Raw genomic sequence first — 10,849 nt, forward strand, 5'->3', positions numbered from 1 at the left:
ACCAGACGATAAAAGAGGGTTCTAAGTACCTTGGAAACTTCCTTGGCAAGGAGGGTGGAGCTGGGAGCTATTTAAGAATTCCCGAAGGTCAAGTGATCTAAGCCCATTTGGGGTTTTCTCCTGCTTGGATAGGGAAGCTATAAAAACACACCACCACCACACACACACCAGTTCAGGACTGCGGTGCAAGGAATTCCCAGATGGATACCTATCCAAGCGGCAAAGGAATCCCAGGCGGAGTGCACGAGATCCACAGCTGGCCCTGCTCCGCACCTGCGCCGAAGCCAGCGCGCCCGTGGAGGACCGCCGCCAGGGGGAGCCCCACCCCGGCTCGGCCGCTCTGTCCCCGCCCCCGCCCGATCCCCGCCCCTCGCTGCCCAGGGCAAGCAGAGAAGGCGGAAGTAGGGGCGTCCGCGGCTGGGGCTGGGGCTCCGGGCGGCCCGGGGTCGCGGCCGAAGAGGCCTTCGGGTGGAGAGATTGGCGTGCAGGCAGTCTCAGCTCGGAGTGAGGAGTCTTGGCGCAGCGGAGTCGTGCGGCCGGGTGGAGTCGGCGGCCCAGCGGACGGGAGCGGTGAGTCTTTCTCGGACGTCTCCTCCCAGTGGCCGCGGCCTCTCTTCCCAGAGGTTGCCGACGCCGCCCCCTCTCCCGTTTCTCACTGGTTGGGGTCGCCGCGCCCTATCCTCTTGCTTACCCGAGGTTAGGGAGGCCGCCCTTTGTCCCCTCGCTCCCCAGAGGTAGGGGAGGCCGCTCTCTGTCCCCTCGCCGCCCCCTCTCCACTCACCTCTGCTCCCCCTGCTTGTGGGGGCCTCGTCATTCCATCCTCCGACGGGAATCCCGCGCCCCCTTCCTTAGCCCTGTCTCTCTGCACCCCGCGTATTCCCCTTCCCAGAAAAGGACATCGCCTCCTGGATTTTCCCGTCCCTCCGAGTTGTTACCAGCTTTTTAAAAAAGGGGGGTGGGGGGGACCTTTTAAGTTCCCACCGTTTTCTGTCACTGTTATGGGAAAGCTGTTTTCAGATGACACGAATGTTTACTCCCCCGCCCCTGCATTCGGCAGTGGTAGCGATTGTTCCAGACGCGGGGTTGATAAAGCTGTTCCTAGTATTTGGTTTTAGGGGAACTCCAGTTAAGAGCTAGGACTGTCTTGAATGTGAACAGAAAGCACCTAAAGTATGAGCAGCTTGAATGTATAGCCTTGGCGTGTTTCTCCGGAGAACTTGTTACTAATGTCTTGCTACACGGGCGTAGAAACGAGAAAAACTTGTAAAGAAAATCTGAATGTTGGCCTTGTGAACCTCACCACTGCCATATTATCCGCTCCCCTGTGATTACTGGGGAAGATAGAAGAGGTTTTTCTGATTTTGAGGTTGGGGTGGCCTTTTTGTGATTCAAGGAAGGAATGTGTGTGTGTTTCATTCAGGCACTGGTTGCCCTTATCATGAGCAGGGTGTCAGTCTTCATTCATTATATTCTCAGTAGCTCAGAAGTGTAAGGGCGAGGTCTTTGCAGTTTGGGCTACTTTGATTTCAAAAGAAGTTGTTCAAATCCTTGCCTCCAGAAGGAAAATCGTTCGTGCCTAGGAAGGGGAATCCCTCTTGAATTTATATTCAAAATTAAGACGTAACGGTGGACTATTTTGCAGCACTTCTTGGTCATTGCAGGACATTTAACAAGTCTTTGCATTTTAGGAATAGATTTTAAAGAGGTGGTGAATAGTTCTGTTTCTGAGGCTAGTAGCAGATTAAAGGTACTTGCTCAGTATTTTGCTTTATTATCATTTTACTTCATAGGAGTTCTGTATTTCGCCATGACTGAATTTTCCATTGACTTAAAATGGACCGATTCAAGACCTACCATGTTGATTTCTTTATCTTAGAACCTTTCTCCTTAGCACCCGTTGATCTTAGAGGAGCACATTTTTGTGCATCACCATACTACACCTGTCCCTTGCCTAAGATATTTAACAGTATACTCTTTGGATTATAATATATACCCAGATACCATGGATGTAAGCCATGATTTATGACAAGGCCGTTTTCAGTATTTATTCACTTTGCAGTAAAAATAAGTGGTTGCATCCCACAATATTTAATTAAGGCAGTGCTTTGTCAAAAGTTCAGAAATAATAGAAGTAAAAATCAGTGAATCACTGAAGTAGTAACTGGTAAAAGTTTATTGTACACACCAAAATACTTCTGCAAACTAGGAGCAGCCAAACCAAAACATGGAATGAGGCCCAGGATATTGTTATAAAGCAGCTTACATAGTGAGAAGGCCATGACTGTGTATTCCTAACAGTAATTGGTTATAAAATATTGGAATTTTTTTTAGGGGCGCCTGGGTGGCGCAGTCGGTTAAGCGTCCGACTTCAGCCAGGTCACGATCTCGCGGTCCGTGAGTTCGAGCCCCCCGTCAGGCTCTGGGCTGATGGCTCGGAGCCTGTTTCCGATTCTGTGTCTCCCTCTCTCTCTGCCCCTCCCCCGTTCATGCTCTGTCTCTCTCTGTCCCAAAAATAAATTTAAAACGTTGAAAAAAAAATTAAAAAAAAAATAAAATAAAATATTAGAATTTTTTTTAATGCTAGGGAATTGGTCAGTGGATGCTTCCTATGAATGTTGGGAAACAATTCAAGTATTACCTGTAACTTACTAGCAAGTTACTTAACCCTTTTATGCTCCATAGTTTCCACTTTGATAAAATGGGGACAATAAAATTATTAAATAAAATTACTGTATAGAGCTGCACATAATAATAACTCATTCTTTCAGGCACAGTTCAAGTGCCTTGCACATATAATGCATTTAATCCGTAGTAATTCTGAGGTGGATTCTGTTATCCCCATTTATAGATGAGGAAACTGAAGCATAGAATGTTACCTAACTTGTTCAGGTCATACATCAAATGATGGAGAAGAGAGTGAAACCCAGATCGTTAAATTCCAGTACCTAAGCTTCTCATCACTTCACACACTGTCGCTCTAGCCAGAACAGTGCCTCCTCCTTTGTAGATCTTTTTGAGAAGAAGAAAAAGGTATCTGTAGTCGTAAAAAGATGCAGGATTACTGTCTTAACCCAATGTTTGGCATAGTGGCAGCCAGGATTTTCATAGGAGAATGAAGCAGGCAGGGGGATAATTGTCTACCATATTGACTAGAGGCTTACAGTAGTTTCTAGAACTATAGCATATGTTAGCAGTTTCCCTCAGGTGTAATTATCTACAACAGAGACTTGGTTACATAGGCAGTGAGTTGCTTTTAGACATTAGCTTATACTTCATAAATACTATAATGGTTTAGAATTTAAAGATTTCCCACCTACCCGTGAAAGCAATAGTTTTCCTTAGGCAGATGAAACCTCACGTGTTTTTCCAGTCATTGATAATGAGACACAGTCACTTGATCTGACTGAAGGCAGAAGGACATACACGTATATATTTTTAATTCCATTTTTTCTACGTAATAGAAATCCCCACACTGAATATTTAGAAATACTTGGGGAATTTTAAATCTAGAAGAAACCAAGATCCAAATTGTTAGGTTGCCCCAAATCACGCATCTAGTAGGGCAGGTGATCACTTGATTCCTTGTTTAGTGCTCTTCCTTGCGGTGCTTGCTGGTCACACCATGCTCTTCGGTTTAGGATACTTGAAGGAACTTCCGTAGCATAATTCAGTTCTTCAGTAGATGCTTAATGAATACCGATTATGTGAAAGATCTTGTGCTAAGTACTGAGGATATAGAAATTCTTGACTTCAGTGACAGGAAACAGACATATAAGTAGATAATTATGATAGAGCTAAGCTTTACAGTTGAGGTGCTTCTCTTCTGTTAACTTCGTATTCTCTCTTTCTCCTAGATCATGGACTCCTTAGCTCATTATAAAATCATAGTTATGGGGCGCTTGGGTGGCTCCGTTGGTTAAGCGTCTGGCTTTGGCTCAGGTCATGATCTCATGGTTTGTGGGTTTGAGCCCCACGTCGGGCTCTGTGCTGACAGCTCGGAGCCTGGAGCCTGCTTCGGATTCTGTGTCTCCCTCTCTCTGTGCCCCTCCCCTGCTCGCACTCTTTCTCAAAAATATAAAAAATATTTTTAAAATAAGAATCGTAGTCATGAAGCAAAACTCAAAGAACTTTGAAAGTCTTCTGTGAATAACGCTAACTTAGCTAATGCATATCAACCGAAAGGTGAAGTGTACAGGTAGGCTATGGCATACGTGTGTGCCTGTGTGCACATATTAATGCATTCTTTTCTCATTGTTCCTACAGAGCGGTTGATAATTACGTTACTATGAGTCTGCTAAACTGTGAAAACAGCTGCGGATCCAGCCAGTCTGAGAGTGACTGCTGTGCCGCCATGGCCAGCTCCTGTAGCGCTGCGGCGAAAGATGACAGTGTGAGTGGAACCGCCAGCACGGGGAACCTCTCCAACTCTTTCATGGAAGAGACCCAGGGGTATGATGTGGAGTTTGACCCGCCCCTGGAGAGCAAGTATGAGTGCCCCATCTGCCTGATGGCTCTCCGGGAGGCAGTGCAGACACCGTGCGGCCACAGGTTCTGCAGAGCTTGCATCATCAAATCAATAAGGTACGTAAGTGTCAGAGCCGTGTCCTGTAACGGAGCCAAGCACAGACAACATTATCACCTAGAACACAGACCCTTCTGGGGCTAGTCTTACACATAACAAGTTACTTAGGGAAAAGAACACTGGACAGCAAGTGGAGAAATTTAGATTCTTATTTCAGTTTCTCCTGCGGTGGGAAAAGTAACTGCTGTCTTGTCCCCTTCTGACCCTCAGGTAAATAAACAGGTAAATCAGCTACTTCTACTTAAAACACTTCTGTTGCACACTAGGAGGTGAGTCTCTATGCTCTAAGAAAATAATATAAAATAAATGTACCTTAGGGGCACCTGGCTGGCTCAGTTGGAATGTGCAACTCTCAGTCTTGGGGTTGTGGGTTTGAGCCCCACATTGGGTGTACGGATTACTTAAAAATAAAAGCTTATAAAAAAAATAAATGTACCTTAAATGATGATGCTACTAGAATCTGACAGTCTCAATCATACAAGGAATGCTACTCTTAAGTGATCAGTTATTTTAGTAGCCCTGTAAAATTGTGTTACCTGGTGCCTATAGACAACTGTAAAATCACCAGTATTTTTATTTTTTATTTTTTTAAGTTTCTATTTATTTATTTGAAAGAGAGAGAGAGCAAGCACGAGCAGGGGCGGGAGGGAGGGAGGGAGGGAGAGAATCCCAAGCATGCTCTGCATTGTCAGTGCAGAGCCAGACATGGGGCTCGAACTCACAAATCTCAAGTGAGATCACGACCTTAGCCCAAATCCAGGGTCAGACGCTTAACAGACTGGGAGATTCAGGCACCCATAAAATGACCACTAGTTTTAAGGAAGTATTAGTTGATGGCTGTACCTTCATAATACACGTAAAATCGAACTCCTTCTCATTGCCTCCACTGCTATTGCCAGCTGAATCACCATCAGCCATCACAGGCCTCTTGCTTCTACCCTTGCCTTCTTCCGGACTGTTCTAAATAAAACCTGGTAAAATAAGTAGGATGATATCATCTCTGCTAAGAATATGGCATCAGGTCATCTGGGATGATAGGCTCAGTCCATTTGCTGACTGCCTCTCTGCTACGCTCCCCTTCCTTCCACCATTCATTCTGCTATTTCTTGGACATGTCAAGTGTGCTCTTGCCCTGGGGAGTTGGCTTTAACTGTTCTCTCTGCTTGGAGCCCTCTTACTTCAGCTGACTGCTTAGCTGACCCTTCTCTTCCTCCAGTGTGGCTCACATCTCACCTTCTCATAGGTACCCTGGCGACCCTATTTATACCACAGCATGCCTACCTTCCTCCACACTCCCAATGTCCCTTACCTACTTTTCTTTTTTCCTTAGCAATTTCCATCCTCTGAAATACCAATTTGTTTGTTGTCTGCTGGTTTAACTGGAAGAAGGCTCCTTAAGAGCAGAGGTTGAGATCTGTTTTATTTCTTGATATTTTCTAAGTACCAAGAACAATGGCTGACACACAGTAGGTACTCAGTAAAACACGAGTAAATCATGGTTGCTTTAACCGAATGAAGGTGTATGGGATTTCCACAGGTGATTCAAGTTCATCTCCTGAGAAATAGATACATTTTACTATAATTCAGAAGTAGATGGGAATATTTCTAGGTGACTAAGGAGTTCTATTCAGAGCAAAAATATTGGAAGAAGTGGGGGTATTTTATGTTCTTCAGTAAATATCTAGTTATATTGGTAAAATCATTCTTAAGCTGACTATTCACTAGTCTTCAAGTTTTTCTCTTTCAACTTTTAAATTAACTTTGCTATAAAACTTGAATTTGGGATAACTACATCCATATTTGGGACTTGGCTTAATTTAAGTTAGAAGGGAACATGTGGCTTGTATCACTTTTTGAAAAAGATGTGTCACCCATTATTGAATTGCTAAGGTCTGTTTAGGGCCGGTTTCTTATCCTCCTCACTTTCTGTTTTGGGCCAGAGAACTTTTGTCATGGGAAGTTATTATAGGATGATTTAGCAGCATGCCCAGCCTCTGCTCATAGATGCTGTGGTATCTCCGTCCTCCCTAGCTCTGAGACCCAGAGTGTCTCCAGATATTGCCAAATGTCCCATAGAGGACAGAATTGTCCTGGTTGAAACCACTGGTTTAGAATATACACGAGAATGATGTTAAAGGCTCAATTTTCTGTTGTTGTTTATTATGATTCTTATCTATATTGTATGTAGGTAACAAAAATGGATTGTTGATTTTCCTATAGGTAGAAATGTATAGTATTTACCAAGTGTCATGCATCCCAGGAAGGTAACGAATCTTTAGCAGTTTTTTAATAGCAAAATATTCATGCAAGTAGTGGGACAGTGGTCTGAAAAGGAAGTAAAACCCACAAAAGGAAGTCTGAGCCTTTTTTTTGTTTCTCTCTCCCTCTAAGTTAGAAATGACCACTTAGCTTTAACTCTAAAATTCTTAAAGAAACAGCTCTGAAATTTTTCATCTGTTATGGTCATTCAAGGAATCAAAATACATCTCAGTCCAATTCCATTTCCATTTGGAGTGATTGCTAATGCTGTGGACAGTGGTTTCCAGTTTACTCTGTAAGATTGTTCTTATTTTCTTTTAGTCATCCATCACTTAGGTTTGGGGCACCTATTTATTTCCTTTTTTTTTTTATTTTTTATTTTTTATTTTTTTAAAATTTTTTTTTCAACGTTTTTATTTATTTTTGGGACAGAGAGAGACGGAGCATGAACGGGGGAGGGGCAGAGAGAGAGGGAGACACAGAATCGGAAACAGGCTCCAGGCTCTGAGCCATCCACCCAGAGCCCGACGCAGGGCTCGAACTCACGGACCGCGAGATCGTGACCTGGCTGAAGTCGGACGCCTAACCGACTGCGCCACCCAGGCGCCCCCCCCCCCTTTTTTTTTTTAATGTTTTTATTTAATTTTGAGAGAGAGCATGTGCGCAGGAGCAGGGGAGGGGCGGAGAGAGAGGGGGCAGGGGATCTGAAGCAGGCTCTGTGCTGGCAGCAGACAGCCCAATGTGGTGCTCAAATTCACAAACTGTGAGATCATGACCTGAGCCAAAGTCAGACTCTCAACCAGCTGAGCCACCCAGGCGCCCCTGAGCATCTATTTCTATGCTCGTCAGAAAGTATTTGATAATGTAGTAACAGTATGCATTCTGAGACAGGCTCCATAAAGACCATGCTTCTCACCTTTACTGCTTCTAAGACATTTGACAGCAGACCTCATTTTTTAGCAGTTTTTTACCTGCCAAAGCAATTAGTGCTATCGGTTTATACATAGGAGCTGCTCAACAAATTTTTGAGTGATTGTCTAGCCTCCCCAACCTGCCACATTTTGTCAGTTAAAGGTTGAGACATCTCAAAAAGTTAAAAGGGAGTGACAGACGACCAAGCTTCCTGGGGATGGCTTTTCCATCATAAGATCGAATAAACCACTGGGAATCAGGACATAGAGGTTCTCTAACTTGTACCTTGAACATAAACAAAGCTTCTGTTGCCTGTGAGCCAGAGGATTGTTCAGAGTAAATCTAAAAATGTGGTCTGGTTAGGGGTACTGCTAATTGGTTTAACTTTTACTTGTAACCGAGCAACACATTGTAGACATGTTAGCATGTGAGCGGCACATCGAGCTCTGTCTCACTAGTACCCGGTACGGCTGCTGACAAACAGAAACCTGCCAGACTGCCGAAATTCCCACCTGAACTCTCATTTCAGCTCATGCCAGTCAAAATAAGATTTCATTCAAGTATTTTTTCTCCTTTTTTACTTAAAATCTATCCCCAAATCTAAAATCCCATGGTTTTTGATAGGTAATCAGAATTGGTGCTAGTTGTATTCATTTCAGTGAAGAACAATTGTTGAACTGTCCACCGAAAGACAGTTTATTTTGGTGATGTGCAATATAAGGTATTCAATTATTTTCCATAGGAAATAGTAAGTGGAGAGTGTGTATGTGGCAAATGAAAGTTTGTGGGTTGTGTTTTCTTTTTTTTAGTTCTTTTAAATTTATTCAAGTTGTTAACATAAATTTTGTGTTTTCTAACGTTAACATTTGTTTAAATCTAATAAATGTATGTATCTTACTTGTTTTCCTTTAGGGATGCAGGTCACAAATGTCCAGTTGACAATGAAATACTGCTGGAAAATCAACTATTTCCTGACAATTTTGCAAAACGAGAGATTCTTTCTCTGGTGGTGAAATGTCCAAATGAAGGTTGTTTGCACAAGATGGAACTGAGGCATCTTGAGGTATTAAAAATTATTTTCTAGCAGTTAGCATATATGCAAGGCAGTTCCTAGAGAATAGGCACTTTGCTGTGTCCCATCTGTGCCTAGCATATAGTGATTGGTTAATAAATTTTTGCTTATTATCCCGATTCTTTCATAATTGAGTATAAATATAATTAGAAACCATAAATTTTTAACGTCCTTTTTTAAAAATTTAGTTAATTTTTAAAATTTACGTCCAAGTTAGCTAGCATATAGTGTGACAGTGATTTCAGGAGTAGATTCCTTAATGCCCCTTACCCGTTTAGCCCATCCCCCTCCCACAGCCCCTCCAGTAACTATCTGTTCTCCATATTTAAGAGTCTCTTATGTTTTGTCTCCCTCCCTGTTTTTATATTATTTTTCCTTCCCTTCCCTTATGTTCATCTGTTTTGTATGGTAAAGTCACCATATGAGTGAAGTCATATGATAGTTGTTTTTCTTTGACTGACTAATTTTGCTTAGCATAATACCCTCTAGTTCCATCCATGTAGTTGCAAATGGCAAGATTTCATTCTTTTTGATTGCCGAGTAATACTCCATTGTATATACACCATATCATCTTTATCCATTCATCCATTGATGGACATTTGGGCTTCTTCCATACTTTGGCTATTGTTGATAGTGCTGCTATAAACAATTGGGGTGCATGTACCCCTTCGAAACAGCACACCTGTATCCCTTGGATAAGTGCTTAGTAATGCAGTTGCTGGGTCATAGGGTAGTTCTGTTTTTAATTTTTTGAGGAACCTCTATACTGTTTTCCAGAGTGGCTGCACCAGCTTGCATTCCCACCAGCAGTGCAAGAGATCTTCTTTCTCCACATCCTCACCAACATATGTTGTTGCCCAAGTTGTTAATATTAGCCATTCTGACAGGTGTGGGGCAGTATCTCATGGTTTTGATTTGTATTTCCCTGATGATGAGTGATGTTGAGCATTTTTTCATGTGTTGGTTGGCTATCTGGATGTCTTCTTTGGAGAAGTGTCTATTCATGTCTTTTGCCCATTTCTTCACTGGATTATTTGTTTTTTGGGTGTTGAGTTTGATAAGTTCTTTATAGATTTTGGATACTAACCCTTTATCTGATACGTCGTTTGCAAATATCTTCTCCCATTCCATCGGTTGCCTTTTAGTTTTGCTGATTGTTTCCTTCACTGTGGAGAAGCTTTTTATTTTGATGAGGTCCCAGTAGTTCATTTTTGCTTTTGTTTCCCTTGCCTCTGGAGACGTGTTGAGAAAGAAGTTGCTGCAGCCAAGATCAAAGAGGTTTTTGCCTGCTTTCTCTTCAAGGATTTGGATGGCTTCCTGTCTTACATTGAGGTCTTTCATCCATTTTGAGTCGATTTTTGTGTATGGTGTAAGAAAGTGGTCCAGGTTCATTGTTCTGCATGTCGCTGTCCAGTTTTCCCAGCACCACGTGCTGAAGAGGCTGTCTTTATTCCATTGGATATTCTTTCCTGCTTTGTCAAAGATTAGTTGGCCATACGTTTGTGGGTCCATTTCTGGGTTCTCTATTCTGTTCCATTGATCTGAGTGTCTGTTTTTGTGCCAGTACTGTATTGTCTTGATGCTTTGTAAAACAACTTGAAGTCGTCTTTTTTTTTTTTTTTTATGTTTATTTATTTTGAGAGAGAGAGAGACTGATCATGCACGCATGAGCAGGGGAGGGTCAGAGAGAGAGAGGGAGAGAGAGAATCCCAGGCAGGCTTACCACTGTCAGTGCAGAGTCCTATGCGGGGCTTGATCCCACAACAATGAGAGCATGACCTGAGCCAAAATCAAGAGTCAGGCGCACAACTGACTAAGCCACCCAGGTGCCCCGAAACCATAAATTTCTTATTCCATTTCCTGTGGCTTTGCCCCGGTGGTAATAAGAAAGTCAGGGGTGCTTGGGTGGCTCAGTTGGTTAAGCATCTGACTCTTGGTTTCGGTTCATGTCACGATCTCGCAGTTTCATGGGTTTGAGCCCCAAGTCAGGCTCTCTCCCTCTCTCTGCTCCTCCTCCACTTTGC

At 43.0% G+C, this 10,849-nt stretch overlaps 1 protein-coding gene across 1 annotated transcript in view; it reads left to right on the plus strand.

Moving 5' to 3' along the window:
* The first annotated feature begins 382 nt into the window (after positions 1-382).
* TRAF6 (TNF receptor associated factor 6) overlaps positions 383-10,849 on the plus strand; it is an 18,050-nt gene continuing 7,583 nt past the window's right edge. The window contains exons 1-3 of the mRNA XM_040495425.1: positions 383-570; positions 4,264-4,581; positions 8,666-8,816. Of these exons, the coding sequence (XP_040351359.1) occupies positions 4,286-4,581; positions 8,666-8,816 (447 nt within the window). The 5' untranslated portion in view covers positions 383-570; positions 4,264-4,285. The remainder of the gene's footprint in view (positions 571-4,263; positions 4,582-8,665; positions 8,817-10,849) is intronic.

Source organism: Herpailurus yagouaroundi, unplaced genomic scaffold (genome assembly GCF_014898765.1).
Source record: "Herpailurus yagouaroundi ecotype Mexico unplaced genomic scaffold, PumYag 187, whole genome shotgun sequence".
NCBI lineage: Eukaryota > Metazoa > Chordata > Mammalia > Carnivora > Felidae > Herpailurus > Herpailurus yagouaroundi.